At 35.7% G+C, this 17,920-nt stretch overlaps 1 protein-coding gene across 5 annotated transcripts in view; it reads left to right on the top strand.

Annotated features, from left to right (window-relative positions):
• Positions 1–17,356, top strand: part of SYT14 (synaptotagmin 14) — a 70,674-nt gene extending 53,318 nt beyond the window's left edge. For 3 of the 5 annotated variants that reach the window (XM_018085086.2, XM_008932916.3, XM_029965036.1), the window contains 3 exons: positions 11,096–11,285; positions 14,368–14,424; positions 15,576–17,356. In XM_018085086.2, the coding sequence (XP_017940575.1) occupies positions 11,096–11,285; positions 14,368–14,424; positions 15,576–15,889 (561 nt within the window). In that variant the 3' untranslated portion in view covers positions 15,890–17,356. The remainder of the gene's footprint in view (positions 1–11,095; positions 11,286–14,367; positions 14,425–15,575) is intronic. The other 2 variants (XM_018085084.3, XM_018085085.2) reach the window with 1 other exon arrangement.
• Positions 17,357–17,920: the final 564 nt, after the last annotated feature.

Genomic DNA, 17,920 nt, shown 5'->3' with positions numbered 1-17,920 from the left:
TCCTGTATTGCTGCAGTTCTCCCACGTAACAGGGAGTTCCTCCTCAGCCCCCTTATTTATCACATGTTTCCTTCCAAGTTCAGCATATATTTGAGTGAAGAGGAAGCAATGGAACCAATATGAGCTAGGCAGAGTGCAGTTTTCACTGTTACCTTAAACTGTGTCCCTTTCAGATTTGATAGAAATTGTCCATTGCATCAAAAGTTTAATATTTACATTGTGGTTTTGTCAGAGTAGAGCTTGTGTAGGAAGATCTTTGTTGATGCTTTCAGATAAATTTTCCTTTTAGTACAACGGTAGACAAATTTGTGTTGACCCGTCTTGGAGTTTAGAAATTTTGTTTATTTATCTTCAGGAAATCCCTGTGGACCTGTTTTTAGTTGCTCTTCATTCTTCTCACCCCCAAAAATTTTCCTGACAGTAAACAACAGCCTCCAGTATAATGTGCTTATAAAGACATATAAGCAGTTTATTGAGTGAAATCTGTTTGGAAAAGATCAAAGAAACAAACGTAATCCGTCCCATAGGTTGCTTTTTCGTGTAGAATAACAGCAATCAATCATGGTTTTTATTTTGTGATTGATTTGGGAAATACCATCTGGGCAACCAAAACATACCTCTTCCTGCTAAGCAAATGTAGTAATTATTCATTATGTATCGTCAATTTACAAAGTGTTTACTGGGGAGAATTCAGTTTATTTTTCTTTCTGTCTGTAGCATTCTCTAACATTGAACTCCCAGGTGTGATCTCCATAACAAAGAATGGATGGTGTTGGCAATCGTATGTGCTTAAAAGATTATTTTTGTATATCTTTAGTATAAATACCCAGAGCGTCTGGATAATTATTTTAATTGCAGGTTTTTTGAGTGAAGGCATTTATGCTTGCAGCATATAAAGATGCTCACTCTTGCACACACACATGCACTGGCTCCACTATGAGGACAGTGGTTTATCAGCTAGTGTACATTGGTTTATGCATGATGATTAAGGCACAGTGTTTCATGTTGCCCTTTATGCGTGGCATATCTTCAGTATTCTTTTTAATGGATGTTTATCAGTTCATCATCTTTTCAGGAATAAAAGCTTTCAGAGTGGCATTTCTTTCCTGGGAATTCTTGTCCATTATAGAGTCAAGCTGTCAGGCTTTGTGCAAACTCTTAAAAGTATAAAAGTCACTACTGATGACTCTGTTACTGTGTTCTTACGGCATAGTCTATCCAGGATTGTATTTTGAAAGCTAGATACCAAAATTCACATGTATAAACAGAGCTTTATTAAATACCAGTATGATATTTAAAGCTGCTAATAAAAAAAATTACTAAGACTTACCTAGAAAAAGAAAAAAAACCCAAATATTTTCTTCTTAGTGTTTTAACTAGAGTTCTACCCAAAAGGAAGAGTTACTATGTGATGGTGAAAAATGCTTTCAGTTACCTTGTAAAAATTGTGTCCCTTAAAGTAAGGGACAATTCTCTTTAAATTCTGAGCACATTGTTATCTCAGGAATAACTTGCTCAATTCATTTGAGTTACTAGTGTAAAACACGGAAGATTAGAATTGATCCTTTGACACAAGTAGAAAGATTATTTATGATTTCTTTTAAGAAAGCCATTAGGTGATGGGGAAAATGGTTATCATGATAGTGAGGCTGTGGGAGAACTTGACAGTACTTGGCAAATGAAGCATTCTCCCTGTGTTTGGCTGCTTGTGCAACATTTCATGGCAAGCATCAGCAAGCAGCAGTTATTGTTTTCTCAGTGTCATGGATAGGGTTAAAAAAATTGGCAAGTACCTGAAAACTGTGAAGGAATATGTCTTAGTCTTATTCTCCATATGTTTTTAATTAAAACAGGGAAATCCTGATGAGGGGTCTGGAGCATAAGGCTTATGAGGAGTGGCTGAGGGAGCTGGGGTTGTTTAGTCTGCAGAAAAGGGGGCTCAGTGGGGACCTTGTCACTCTCTAAACTACAGGAAAGGAGGTTGCAGTGAGGGGAGAATTAGTCTCTCCTACCAGGGAACAAGTGACAGGACAAGAGGAAATGGCCTCGAGTTGCACCGGGGGAGGTTTAGATTAGATATTAGGAAAAAAATTTCACAGAAAGGATTGTAGAGCATTCGAACAGAGTGCCCAGGGATGTGGTGGAGTTACTATCACTGGAAGTGCTCGAGAAATCTGTGGATATGGCATTTGAGAACATGGTTTAATGGCAAATGTGGTGGTGGTGCTAGGTTGATGGAACACCAGGAGCTTTCTTCAACACATTATCAAAACCAGAACTTGAATTTAACGTTAACTTTCAGCTGCCTTGCTGTCATCCAGATGGGGAGCAAGTTCCTACATTGGTAACCAGATCTATTACCATAACCCTGAATGTAGGATACCGAGAGAATTTTTTGAAGTCAGCAGTGCAAAGAATTTCATCTAGTTGTCAAAATCATCAGTTGGTCACAAACAGAGTAAAATAACAATTTTAAAACTGATATCTTTTACCTTTAATCAATGACTTGTGTCAAGAAAGTTATATACTCAGTTTGGTCCCCACAGTCTTTGATATTTGCATCAGCAAATAATGGAAACTATGTTTTGGATATGGCGTTACTATTTTGAGTGCATGATGATGCTTTTCAGCCTCTAAAATGCCCCCAGTCAAATGACAGGCTGTGCATGACTGTTCTAGATTAAATCAAAGTAATCCTCCTGAGCAATACTCTTATTTACTCAGAAAAGCCAGTCTGTTCAGTGATAAACATATTATCTAGAATTCTATGTGTAGATTTGATCATCTTTAAAAAAATAAAATGGAGAAAGCTTATCAATACCTAAAGCTAAAAAAGTCAGGTAACTGAGATTCTCAGACTGTCATACCCTTTAGCAAAAGTCTGGTCTCCCAACCTGGATTGCAATTTCAAACAGCAGTAAGGAAAATAATTGTGCTGTAAATTTCCCAGAAGTGACTTTTTAGAAGTTACAAGTAAAGATTATCAAGGTTGTTACTTATGTGAAATTTCCACTTTTGAAGACTATGGAGCTGCTGCTTAAATCTTCCTCAAGAACTCCACTCTTTCAGTGGAGGTACGCTTTAACCTATCTGTCTAAGTGAAATTTGTTTTCCTTAGAAATACTGAATTTCTGGAATATTTTGTTTTCTTATAATTTTAATTCTCTCTTGTTTGCATGTATGTGTACACACAAATGCCTTCTCACTTTTGCTGCTGTTTTTCAAGAAAACTAGAAAAAGTCAAAGCACAGAATCAGTTCTGTTTGCAGGTTCGAGTACCTTTCAGCAAAAGCACGTGCACTGTTTTCCTTCAATTTATTTCCATTGAGGGAAATCCTAATCAGAGATGCTGCACAAACAGATGAAGTCACCTAGCCTGCAAATTCATGATGTATGTGTTTATGAAACTTTCAAGTTTAGTTTTTAGCTTACTTACTCAGTGATTCTTATTCTTCTCCTGGGCTTTGCAGTGTAAGTCTTCATCATTAGCATTTTTCATTTCAGACTTGAGCATCTTCAGGTAATCACTTTTTTTGTATATTCAAGCAGCCTGTATTTGGTATCAGATAAGCATTTCTGTTCATAGGGTGCCTTTAGCGAGGGTTCCTTTTAGTCTTAGGGTGTCAACATCTTGTCTGGTTTGGCTTCCGTGTTGTTTGACCTTGAGCTGAGTCTTTCACAGCTCCTGCCTTTCTGTTGGGCTTAATCAGCTGTCAGCTGGCCCCAGGAGAACCCAGCTTATCTCTTTGCTTCTTTGTGATGTGTATGATAGCTCTGAAAACTGAAGCACATCCCTTCCAACTGCAAACACCTGGTGGTCCTCTGATCACGGGATTAAATGTGACCTGAACAAATCTAAAGGGGTACCACTAGGAGGTTAAATCAGAGCTGGGTGAACTGTGTAATCGCAAATACTGACAATTACTGACAAATGCACTTACTTGTAATGTTACAGATTTGTTCATTGTGAAAAATGTATGTTTATGCAATCAAATACTAATCCATAGATTGATTACTCATAAATTGTACTTAATGTTTGATCACTGAATCGTTCTCTTTTCCCAGTCTGAAGGGTGTAATCAAGAGAAAAAAAGAGAAAAATGAAATTATTTACTATTGATCTTCTCAATGAGCATAGACTAACTGCATCTGGACAGAGCATTGTCATTTAAAGAAGTCTCTAGTCTTGGAAGCTGTCCCACAGTAACATCTCCATGTTCTTATATGTGTGACAGGGAGTAAAGAGAGGGGGAGGTGTGAGTGAGCCCGGGTAGGAGCTGTTAGCATAGCTTCATCAGGAGTGCAGGTAAAATGTCTGCATTTTGTGTCAGATGTTCTAAACTAAATTGCTAACACAAACATCTGACAGCTTTTAGTGCTTCAATCTTTCTTTATGCTACATGTCTTATCTCAGAAAACAGAATTCAGTAACAAAAGGCCTTTTGCCTCTTTTCCTCCCAGCCCATGGTTGTATAAAAAGCTGGTAGACTTCTGCAATGTGAAAACAGCACTTTGCAAATGCTGTAAATTCCATTGTACGTTCATTTCCAGTTGCCTCCACTGCTGCTCGGATTTGCTCTGCAAATTTCAAGCCCATTATGTCTGTGGAACAACTTGGTGACCTTTTGTCATCTGGCAAGGAAGCCAAAGGTGTAATTTAAATGCAGGCTAATAGAAGTTATAGAAAATTTCTAAGTGTTTCCCTTTTGGTAGAGAATTAATGTTTTGTTCTGCAGAGCTGATAATTTTAAAAACATGTAGACTTAAAGTACTAATAGCAAATTCTCATGAAATAGGAAAAGCAACACAGAAATCTCTCTGTGAACTTGTTCAAAATCTTTCAGAAAAGTTGAATGTTGATTTGCCACTATTAAGAATATATAAATTTTAATTTAATTTTATGACTAAATTATTGTATCTTAAAGTTTGAAACCAAACCTGATTTTAATAATATAGTATTCTTACTAGAAGACCTACAAAGATTTTATTTTTTATTAAAATTAATTAATTTTAAATTATTTTAAAATGGAATTTTGGGTGCTGTCGTGTCTAAGGATAGCTAAGGATAGTTTGATAGCTCTGTGCATTATAGTATCTCTGCTAAATTAAAGCTGTGCATAGAATTTTTAAGGTTTTAGTCCCTTGAATCAGGCAAATAAAAAAAATATTAATTTTGCTTTGATCTCAATTTTTCAGTGTTCCATCTGTGGGAAAACAATATGTTTTGTAGAATTCTGCATCCATAAAACTTTTTTCTCTTGAGAGTCAAAAACGGGGTAGAACAGAAGCTTTTGATGAGAAATATGAATATTATCACCTCAGATAGTCTGATTTTCAACTACATTAATAGTAGTTTAATAAACAAGACAACCCATATTTGACATGAATACCATTAATGTTGAATGTATTTATTTGCTAAAGATCCTAAATTGGAATTGTTGACTAATTAAAAGTCCTGGTAATTTTTAAAGCATGCCATTCTATCCAAAATAAATATTTTTTGTTCCTAAAATCAGGTCACATAATGGAGATATTAGAATATTTACTTTCATGTTTGTGATTTAAGTTGATTTAGTAATACTGCAAAGTGTTAAGTGCATAAATAAAAATTCACATTATACTTAACTGGAATGCGCTTCAAGGAAGCTATTAAAAAAAAAAACCAACCAAAATAATTACCTGTCATAGATAATGATGCTTTCCTAAACTTGAATCTTTGTGAAATGCTTAAAACTATATTTTTCAATGTTTGCAAGTTCAGTTATTAGTTTAAAAGCAAAATACTGATAACTATTTGGGTTTTTTTAATTTTACAGTACAGGACAGCTGACTTTAAACCTCGACATTCCTAATTCTTTTTCATCCCTGTGTTTTCAGGGCTGAATTCTTCAGGTGGTTTAAGTTCTTTTTCCCAGGAACGTTCTGGATATTTTTTTCAAAAGTATTTTAGCTTTGAAACATGTTTTTATGACGTACCTGGTGCTGCAGACACTAATGAAGGATGTGGAGCCTCTAGGTTTGGTTTTCTCCTCCCTAAGAGCTGGTCTGGAGCCTGTGTAGTGCTTGGGTGCTCTCATCACCTCAGCAAGCTTTTGCCTCAAAGGGGAACAGTAGCTTCAGGATTCAACACTGGGATGGTGATTAAGAGGGATTTTAGACTTTTATCTAAAAACTGTTGGAGGCCTGGCTTGAGTTCCTCTTTTACCTACTAGGATTCAAATTTCCTTCCCTAACCTCTCAGTTGTATTGACCTAGAGGTAGAAAAAGTAATGTTGCAAAAAAGTTCTTTAAGAGATTAGTGGTATAACATTAACATTTAAAATTGGAGAGAGACATTTTGACAAGTAGCATGCTGTGAATCAGATTTTTGTTGCTGGAGGATTGTCAGCAAGGTTTCATCTTTCCTGTGTATATTTTGAAAAGCCAAGAGAATCGGATGTTCTTGTTTCGTAAGCCTACAGAGACATGATTTTAACCTGTGCATTGAGGAAAATGAACTTTTAACTGCCTTCAGAGCATGGCCACATTATTCCCTGTCATTAACTCCATTTGGCTTAAGAACAAAATTTATAAGCAGAACTCCAGGGTATAGAAAAATAACAGTAGGAGATGAATATGTAAGTAACAAATACTGCGTTTCCATGGAATTATGGTGCAGGAAGACAAATAAATACATTTGACTTATATTACCATTGATGCAAATAGATGGTTCTCTCTGTTGTAAGAGGGCAGAGAAAAATACTACTGAAAATGCCTCTTAGGGGTTGAAGTCTGATGTAATGCATTATATGTGTTCATGTCCACTGGCACGAGAGAAGAGTGGGGTTTTTTTGATTGACAACTTTTGTACAATAGGGACATGTGAAATACAAAGACTGCTTAATGGGCATGTTTTTATTATATATTTCTTAAAAAGAGATGTTTCTTCCCTAGATAATATATGCAAAGAAGTCATCAAGGACAGTAGTTTGGAGAATTAGTAATTAATTTGTTGTAGAATATAACACATTACTGTTACAATCCAGTGGAAAGCAGTGATTCTTGTAAGTGTTGGTCAAATAAAATCAGACTAACTGTAATAAAGTAATACTTCGTGATGTATATGGGAAAGGTTTAGGTCCTTTGCACACAACTCTCTGTTAGAAAACTGAAAAGCTGAATTTTTTTCATTTACTGTAGTAAGACCGACCTTTGAACCAACTACTTGGAATAGACTTTGCCATTTATTTTTTTACTTGTGCTTACTGTTAAGAATGTATTTTTATTATGGCTAAATCGACAAAAATATGTTCGGGATTTAGTATTAATGTCCTCAATCTCAAGAGACAGTTTCTAGCACTGTGGTCAGATCATCAACACTTTGACAGTTCAACTCAGTTCTTAAAAATTTGCATATAAGGTTTTAAAGCAGTTCTTGCTAGGCTATTCTGGTGCTTCACTGACCTTGAAAAGCCTTTTCTGTTATGGAACCTCAGTCCTTTTTTTCCTACTTGTTAAATTACACACAGTGTTTATAAAGGAAGAGAGAGAAGAGTTATGAAAATAAACTAACGTAGACAGATTTCAAACAAATAGAAACTTTTGGTCTGAATCTTAAGTTTCCCACAGTGAAGGAACAGTGTAAAAGTGGCCTACAGATAGATTAACAGACAGATTGAATGCAGATCTAGATAGAGATGAAGAGCATCTGGTAGTATTCTAATGTTATCATGAGATGAAAGCTTCATTGTAGCTAAGTTTGTATTCATGTTGTACCGATTAGCAATTTCAGTGTTACTATTTTACAATTTTGCACTTGATCATGAAGCTTATATTTTGAGCAGGTAAATATGTAACTTCTTGACTTGCTTTTTCTTGATGAGTTTGCTAGCACTCTTCTGGAATTCTGACTTGTGTAAATGGAAAAACCCCTCTAAACAGAAACTTTAATAAAGCTGTTGTTTCCAACTCTAGTGCAGTTTATGGATTTAACACAAAGTCAGTTTACTTTCGGTCTCAGCTGTCTGTTACCATCCTTGATTCCAGTTTCATCTTCTCTTCCTCATAGGGCTTTTCTGTCTTCTTTCAAAAGACAACTGATGAAATGCAACCTCATCTTCCTCATTTCTCAGGTCTTTCACATAGTTGTCCACAAATCCTCTGTTTTCTCCCTTATTATAGCCACAGAAGGTATATTTTGGTTTACCTTGTTTAACACTGTTTTTACCCAATATTGTAATTTTGTCTCCTAATCTGCTTCACACCTCACTGCTTCATTTTCCTTCTTAATATTTCATTTTCTCTTAAATTAGAATTTTCCAGTTCGTAACTGAAAAGCATTTCTTAAAAATATGTTTGGGTCAGCATGAAACAAAATGAGTTGAAGTTTGTTTTTTTAATGTGAAATGGAAAACAAAATATGGTTTAGATTTTTTCTTAAGTGAATTTGATTGCTTTATTTTAATGTCTTTAAACTTATGTCCCCACAGCATTTTGTAGGAAGTAGATGCATAAGTTTATTATATAATAAGGATTAAACAACATTCCTTTGTTTGTCTCAAACCTGCAAAGTATTTTGGTTTAGAAAATATCATAGCAAAACATTCAAGTTAGATGCTCTCTCCAGATTTTCATCAGGCTTGCATCCAGCACCAGTTCTTCCTATGCAACAGTTCTAAGGTACAGTAAGTTGCATTTCCATCCACTTACAGATCTAAAACGTCACATCGGTCTTCTCAACCCAGCATTGAGCTGGTGAGATCCTTTTGCCTTGCCTTGACAAAGGCAGTCTTGTCCTTCACCCATCCACTCAGGATTATGCTGTAAAGGAATGATATTTCTAGTCCATCCTTATGTACCCTTGTAATATCACACATTTCATTTTTCAGTTGTTTTTCTCCTTCTCTGTTATACCACACAGAAGCTACTTATTTTCCCTTTCATGGTACTTCAGGACTTATTCCCACTCAGTTGTCAGTCATTTACTATTTACTATTTCCAGCAAGCTAAACCTTACTCTGATACCCATTGTAATCAGTTTAACTCTGTCATAAACTGATTTAGACTGAGTCCCTCTTAGAACATCAGTTAACTGCTAAGTCACAATTAGGACAAATGTGTTATCATCACCTTCTCTTGGTATGTCACAGCCCTTTGAGAATTTGGGGGAAGTGTTACCCAGCTGCTCACGTTCTGTTGTATCTCTTTTGTGGACTTACAGCACGATCTCAATTAAATTTGAGACCTAAGTGAACAGTGTCAGGTTGACTGTACTTAAATTCCTGGCTCAGCAAAATAATATGATGAATAATATCCATAGGGATAATGTGTCACAATTTTAAAATACCAGAAAACTTAAGTAATAGCTGCAGTTGTGACAGGCTGAGTCTTTCAAGTGTTCAGTGCATACTGTGACTGCTGAATCAAGTCATCTTTGTTTTAAACTTTCCATTTTGTGTTCTACTGTTGAAGCTAGGAATCGAAAGTTTCCTTTTCTATGAGTGACAAGAATCAGAGAATGAATGTGTACTCATATTTAATTTCAGCAGTTTATAATTTGCAATCAACTTGAAATTTATTCTTGGCATTGAATAAAAGACTTCTGGAGAAATAACTAAAGATTTAAAATTTTGAATTTGCAGTTTGGGAGACGGAAGTCAGAAAGTTTTGTTGAGGTCCTTCTTTAGTAGTAAAAATACATTTTCTAACAACAGTGAATGTTTATTAATGAGGAACTGGATTGCTACTTGAAAATTCTGTCAGATGTCTTGGAAATGTTCTATTGAAAAGAACTAGTTAAAATGTCAGTAAGAAGAATATTATTGTAGGTTCATAATTTCTTGGAGGTATCATGTCTTCTATAATTTGCTATTCTGTAATGTGTTTGGCCTTTACATGCATTTATATGTGTATGCTTTTGGGCTTCACCTATGTCAGATGAAGTTTCTTGCTTATAAAGTTAACTTTTGTCTTGATGAGGATTTGTGCTATTTAGGGTTTAGATCTGATCTTACGCCCATGTCAGCTGTTGCTGGAAATGATAAAGACATTTGGAATCTGGAAGAATCGGCTTCACAAAATCATCATGACTCCTTGAAAGAGTGATGCCAGGTTCCCAAATGAGTCAAGCCATATTTGAAAAAATCTGTGGATCCAATTTACATTTTTTCCGATAGGATCATAAAGGGATGTGCTGATAATCCAAAAGTTTCTTCTTGGCTACCAAGCAAATTGCCATGCTATTGGATAAATTCCTTCTAGTGTCTTGTTTTTAATAGTACAACTCTATGTGCCAGTGCAAATGAAAGTAGGAACAACCATGGTATGATTAGCATGGCAGCGTCAAGAAAGTATGTCTTTTTTTTTTCTAAAGCCAATAATGAGGGGTTAAAATGATAAAAATTGATGTTAGAAACTCCCTTTAAAGATGCAATGTGGTGAGACTGCATGAGAGATACAAGTTTTTTGGAAGCTTGCAAGATGGAAATTAAAGCATTACTTGCTGCGTTTTGGATGGCATTCCTCCTTTCCCACCCAAGACCAAGGATCTATTGCAGTTCTGTATCCCTGTATCAATTAAATTCCTTGTAATTTATTCTAGACAGAGCGCATTTTTCTATTTGCATGTGTTCTGTTATTTTGCTACTCATAAATTCTCAGTCTAGAGAAAAACCTTTACAAAGGATGAATAAGAATTTTCTGCATTTTATTATCTTCAAACTTCCACTGGTGTTTTGCATTTTTTGGAAAGTAAAAGATCCAAGGTTTAATGTTCTCCATGATGCTGACAAATTATGTTACGGGTCTTACCTTAGCAATTGAAGTAAATAGGGACCATAAAGGCTGTTCTTCATCTTCTGCTATTATTTTTCCTGAATTATGAAGCAGTGGAAACACTGAAGAATTGTTTTCGTTTCAGACCACTTTAGTCTTTGTTACCTCTAAAATGTGCAAATTAAGTATATATTAAGAATGTACATTTCTTATTGGGTGATTGAATGGAACTTCTGTTAGTGTCAGTAAGTTGCTTTCATAATTTTCTATGCATTATTCTAAAAATTGACTTCCCAGTAACATTGTTCCATAAAGCACACAGAACTTTTTATCTGTTTTATAGGGCTGTGACTCTCAAATGAGCATGTCAGAAGTGTCCTGCAGTGAAAGTACCTCCTCTTGTCAGTCTCTGGTACATGGCTCAGCTCCAGAAATCCTCATTGGCCTCCTTTATAATGCTACAACTGGAAGATTATCAGCAGAAGTGATAAAAGGCAGCCACTTCAAAAACTTGGCAGCGAACAGACCACCCAGTGAGTGAAAATCTTTTTTCATCCTAATGCTTCTGTACTGATGGGGCTCTTGGTAGCAAGGACTTCAATCCTATCACTTAGTCTTACCCAATCAAAATGAAATAGAGCAATCATCAACTAATCTGTTTCATGTTTTATATTTCTAGTCAGTTGGGAAATAGCAAAAATCTAAAATTCAAAATATTAATTGTAAGTTGACAAGCCTGTTTTAATTTTTCATGATGACTGACTAATAAATTACCTTTATCATAATGATTAATTGCTAAATTACTAATGCCTCACATCACAGGCCAAGAATAAAAAGTCAGTGTTTAAAGAGAAAGTACATGCCAGTTAATATTAATATAAACACTCTGAACAGTTATTACTGTTCCTAGAGGGGTTGATACTGCAGTCATTAATTGCTTATGTGCCTGTATATATGTAGTAATAGATGTAACTTTGGAATGTCAGTGAAGACAACAGAGAAACCACTTGAGATCTTTCACATATTTACTATACAGAAGGAATGTTCACCATCAGAAAGGACTTGAACTGTGTATTGAAGCACTTGTTCAAAAATACATTTGTCTGAAATATATGTGAACTTTATGTACTTCTAAACTGGGGCCAGATGGAATGTCACACACAGAGAACGTTATTACTGTCTCTAGTTCTTTTCAGCTTGAGAAAGTTCAGTAACGAATTTCTTTTAAAAATATTTTTTATTGTTTTTAAGGTGATGAGTCTGATTTACATAAGTGTTAATGAGACTTAGCTACCTGTTCCTTTTGATTTTGTCTGGAGTCTCAGGCTTTAGCCACTCTTTTTCTTAAACCCGAGATTAGTATGGCACTAGCAGATTATCTGGCACGACTGGATTATGTAGCAGGCTGCCAACATTTTGTGAGTGGTTTGCACATCTCCCTTTTGTCTCCAGAGTTTAGGAAGTAAGCCAGACAACTTGATACTGATGCTCACTCATCTTTCCTGCTTTCTTCACCCATGTTTATTCTATTCATTAATTGATTCACCTTACTCTGCTTTGCTTTCTCTATACTTTTCACACTGATGGAGCTAGACTTTGTTGGCATGGCCAGAGAAGGAAGGCAAAAGATGGATCTCTAACACTTTTATGTAATTAGGTAGCTGCCCCAGAGTCATCTATTTGGAGATAAGGTATGGAAATAGATGGAGAAAGCCAAGGAGGTCCTATGACACTGGGGTGGGAGAAGGAATGAAAAGGAGAGAAGACCTGGAGAGAGGGATCATGTGTTTCCTTAAAGCAAAAACAGATGCTTATCTTTCTGGAATCTCAGAGATAGGCAATTTTTATTTAATATTTAGAATATGCACGTTAGGAGGGGTTCAGTACTTGTTTTGTAAACAGAGGTGTTCATTCCCTGCTATGTTAATTCCCAAAATATGCTCTGTGGGCCCATGCTGTGTAGCTAATAGTTGTGTGTGTGAGTGGGGTCAAAAATCTGTTTCAGATTGCAAGAAAGCAGCATAGAATATGGCACGTAGCCCTGTTCTGTCTAATCTTTTTGGAAGGAAGATTTTTCATGTTGTCTTTTATCATCTCCTGTGAAGGATAGGGGAAAGTTTTGATATTCATAATAGTAATAGTCCAGTTCTGTTTAGGCAGCTGTGGGTTCGGAGTTCTGTTGTTTCTTAGAAAGCTGGAAACTAATGCACTTTCTGGGTCTGGTAAAACCATGCAGAGGATATTGTGGAATCTAGATTTCCCCTGTGGGCTGTTTTGTGCCATCCCCCTCCCCTCACCCCAGTAGTGGTGCCACCTGCTTTTAAACTCCTGGCCCCAGGTGCATACTGCTGCCCTTTCCTAACTCCTTGTTGAATCCATTGTGGACACCTGCCAGCCTCAATCTGTGCCATCATTTCCACAAAATGAAAACTAAGGCCCATAGGGATGATGATGAAATGTTCTGGTCAGATTTGTTGTTCAGAGTACCAGTGGTTCAAAATCCTGAGAAGTGCTGGAAAGTACATGTGCAGTTCAGTTTTCATTCATGTGTTGAGAAACAGTGATAGAAATGGAAGCAATTATTCTTTCCCACGTGCGATCCTTTCTGTAGTCTAAGGGTTGTGAACCTGTGAATTTTTGTGAAGTGCTTCTGCAGCAAATATAAACTGAATACTAAATTTCTACTTCCTGATTGTACAAACTCCTCTACTGCATATTTATATGTTATATAGTAGCTAATTTAACAACTGAGTACAGGCAAATAGGCCAAATTCTGCAGTTGACAACAGTGGATGTTGGAATGTGTCTTTGTTTCTCTGTGTGGCAATTAATATTTTGTCTGAGAAAAAGATGCTTCTTAATGTTCTTTAAAGTTTTGTTGAAACAGGGTATGAGCTTTTGCATATTAAATGCATGTGTGTGTATGCATGCACACACACATTAAATCCATAAATACATGGATTTTAACAAGAGAGATCTTTACATTCTAAATAGAGAACCATAGTTGAATTTCAGATATAAGTGTCCCTCAGCTATTTTTAGAGATTAGATCAGAGTAATTCTCATGCCCAGGTTCATCACTACTCAAGAACTAAAGTATAAGAATCAGATATCAGTAACTATAAAAGCTAAGGGCAAAACCAGCTTAGTTTTCTGTTAAGTGATTTTTCATTTTATTGCTTTTAATAGGTGAAGTAAAATTACTATGTGCAGTTTTCCTAAATATGCTGGAGTTTGCATGAAAAAGAATAAGTTTTGTTAAAAAGGATACAGTGATTTTTACCCAATTTGCTACAATCTAATCATTTGCATGATTCTTGCTATGTTGAGTGTGTTTTAGAACCCAGTGGCTATTAGTGCTAAGATAACTCATTATGTAAGTGGTGTAATTTTTGTTAAAGATTACACAAAAACTGCACAAAATTTTCATTTCATTAAATTTTACCTGACAATCCTTTTGTTCAGTCCTTTTTCTGATCTATGCTGCTAAGGTTTTATGTTCTTCCAGTCCAGTGAATAGTGTTTCCTCTTAAACTTTAACCTTTGATCCTCTCTCACCCAACTACTGACATCTGGTCATTATTTCTTTTACTGCTTTCCACCCCCTGTTGTCAGACGGACTGTTCTGTTGTCTAAAACACTTGATAGGTGGACAGGTTTATATAATCCGAGGTGAGTTCCTGTAGAAACTAATTGGATGTTGTCTTTTTCATGCAAAAGAAAATGTGCCAGCAGTAAAATTTCCACGGCTGCCTGCATATCGGTTTATAAATGTATATGTTTATTTTTTTGTGACAATCTCTAATGCAAAAGTTGCATTTATCTCTGATTATGGATGTTGGGATTTCAGTGTACCCTGCAAAGTGAAAATATTCAATTTGTTTCTTTTTACATAAACTCCAATCTTTAGTTAATGTTATCCATTAACAAGAATGAGATAGGAATAAAGAATGAAACACAAGATTGTTTTATACAGTTTTATGTTGCCTATCATCAGTTAACTTCATGAAATGTGCATCCTTCTACAGGAGCATGGTTTGGTGCTTCTGGTCAAAGGAAAATAGAGCTTTAAAAATAAGGGTTTATACCAAAATGTGAACGCTTAATTTGTGCTACCTACATTACTTGCATCAGCTTCTTAAATGTGATGCTTAAGAGTACTGTACAAACTATATTTTAAACAATCATCTTGAATTATGCAAAAACTTGTTTCTCTTTAAACATGTATTTAATGTATTCCTTCATGAATCTAGGAATTAATAGGGTTTTTGTATTGTGTAAACTTCCATCTTTGAATGAACTTTGCTACATTTTGGTCTTCAAAATAAATAAAACTGAAAAGCCCAAAGTGAGAACCGCATCCATGCAGAGATTATTAATAAACATTTTATTCTGGCTGTTTTGATATAGTCACTGCGAATCAGTGTTATTTTTTTTTCCTCTTCATTAGTTGCCTTTATTCCACTTCATTTGTTCATATTCTTTGAAAATTCAGTGGTATGCTTTACAGTGTTGTGCCTAGTTGGAGCTTGCTAAGTGTTAATGCAATTTAAGTTTCTTTAGACTAAATAAGGGGGATCAACGGGAAGAGGATTATGAGGTATACCTTTAATTTGGTATGTACCCATGTACATAGTAATGAAGCTAGTTAATTTGTTAGTGTGTTTGTAATATTTTGCTTACCTGTCATCTTTCCATGTGTCTAAACTAAGCTGTGTTCAGTCATCCTGGTGTACACCATATCCTTCTTTCTTGTACATATCTTGTTCTCCAAAACTTTTGTTCTAAGATACCTGACATTCCAAATATGATTTATTTTGTAGATACATATGTTAAGTTAACACTGCTGAACTCGATGGGGCAAGAGATGTCCAAATGCAAAACCTCCATCCGGCGAGGACAGCCCAATCCAGTGTACAAAGAAACCTTCGTTTTCCAGGTGGCTCTGTTTCAGCTGTCAGACGTGACACTCATACTGTCTGTATATAATAAGCGCAGCATGAAACGAAAAGAGATGATAGGGTGGATTTCCTTAGGTCTCAACAGCTCAGGAGAAGACGAACTCAATCACTGGACTGAAATGAAAGAATCTAAAGGACAGCAAGTGTGTAGATGGCATACTTTACTAGAATCGTAATGGATGGTAGGAAGTGTGGTCATGGTTTAAAGGGAGTTTGTTCTCCTGAGAAGATGATCATCCCTGGTCACAATCAACAGATCTGTTATGGGAGTAAAAAAAACAAAAATTGAGGTCAACATTCCATCATAAAGAATGCACAAGATGCAAAATGGCCGGACTTAATATACAATCTTCACTTAGTGTCATAAACTTCCTTGGTGTCAGAGAAGCCGTACTGTACACAGATATATTAGCAGTCCCTTTCCCATCCACCTGATGCTGTATTTGTTTGGGTTTGTTTTGTGGTTTTCAATTCAGAAACATTTTGTGTAAGGTTCTTTGAATTAATGTAAGCTCCTCCTTGTGTACTTTTTGTATTGCTTTAATACTGTAGCTTCTGACCTGCCTGCATTCAGATTAAAGGTCAACAGTTTGCACTTTGAGAAAAAGTTAATGGTCTGTCTAGCAAAAGCAAAAAAAAACCAGCCCACTGGTGAAAGAACACTTAGTAATATAGCAAATAGAAATATACTGTTGTTTTACACTGAGTTTCTTTCCAGGAGCTTAGTACAAGTAAGTTTTCATTTTTTGATATGCAGTTGGTTTGAAAAATACTAGCATTTGGGCATCAGGTGAACTTTGACATCAAACTAATGTTTCTTCAATCTGTGACAGGAACAAGCTCTATATATGGCATAAATTGGGTTTTTCCCTCTTGCCTGTACTTCTGCCTAATCCAAAGAGACCAGATCATTGGTTTGGTCCCTTCCAAAACTCCTTAGACAGGTTGTACTGTAAAACTATGTAACTTTCTGTTGAAAGCACTTCCAGTATTCATGTATTCCAATGTAGGAAGCTCATAGAGCACGACTTTACTAAAATATATTTTCATTAAACAAATTGATACAAATTTCTTTAAAATGTCATCGGATCGAAGTTAGGCTGCAAGACTGTGAAGGAAGTGGCAGCAGTTGAACTGCTCTGAATGAGTGTGAAATACTATGGCTTTGCTTGAAGCAGGTATCCGTTTGAGTCTCTTCTGAGCTCTTTTAGGAACTACCATATGCTGTTCACTGGAACTAGAGAGCAGACAAGGAGTTTTTACATTTCTTCTTGAAGAAGAGAACATCAGTAAGTTATATTTCTAGTGATTTTTCAGCAATTGAATGAATGTGCCCATGCAAAACAGAAGTTTGCTTTGCTTGTGTTCAGGCTGGGAAACACAGCTTTCTAATGACACAGTTGAGAAGTCACAGTATTACAAGAAGGTTTGCCATCAGGTAAACATTTGTGGCATCCACCAAAATTGGGGAAATATCAGTGCTTCTGAGATTCCTATTTGTCCCAAATGCTTTAGCTGGACTCGCACTAATTTATTGACTGCTGAATCTAATTCATATTACTGAAATTGTGGGTTATTGAGTAAACATATTTATTTTTAAAAAGCTTCCCAATTCAAATATTCTTCTTGCCAGTAATGAATAAGCTCCATTTATTTTTAACTGTTGCTGTATGAAAAGCAAGTGATTTTTTTTTTCTTATAAGTGATGGTTATGTCTTACTAATACGGGACCTCACTGACTGTTGTAGCACTTGGTGGGTAGAAGACTATTGGATTTTGCTGAGAGAATTAGTGTTAGTCTAGAGCATTCTCATTAGGACAAATGTTTTTCTCTTGAATTTCTTTATACTGTCTCCGAACAATCCTGACCTTGCATTTTACAGACTGTCAAGTACAGTGAGATTGGTGAAGGTGAGTATGCTATAATAAAGATATTTCATGTGGTTCTCAAATTCTCACACTACTTAACAATTGCATTAAGTCCTTTCTAAAGTATATTGTAATTCCACGTCTTGGTTTATTTGGTGCCTTTTGATGGGTTTATTTGCAGAGCCGGGCTTTCGGTTTTTATGGATTTAAAGATTTAAACACTATTACAGACCTTTTTGGGGTTTTTTTCCTCCTGATATTGCGCTGCTGCTTCATTTACAGAAGCTTTATTTACTAAATACAAATAATGCAAAAAACTTTCTTTAAACAGGAACGGT

The sequence above is a fragment of the Manacus vitellinus genome, unplaced genomic scaffold, assembly GCF_001715985.3.
Source record: "Manacus vitellinus isolate BGI_N305 unplaced genomic scaffold, ASM171598v3 scaffold_8_pilon, whole genome shotgun sequence".
Classification (NCBI taxonomy): Eukaryota; Metazoa; Chordata; class Aves; order Passeriformes; family Pipridae; genus Manacus; species Manacus vitellinus.
Note: the sequence above shows the minus strand (reverse complement) of the source record. Positions and strands in the feature narration are given on the sequence as shown.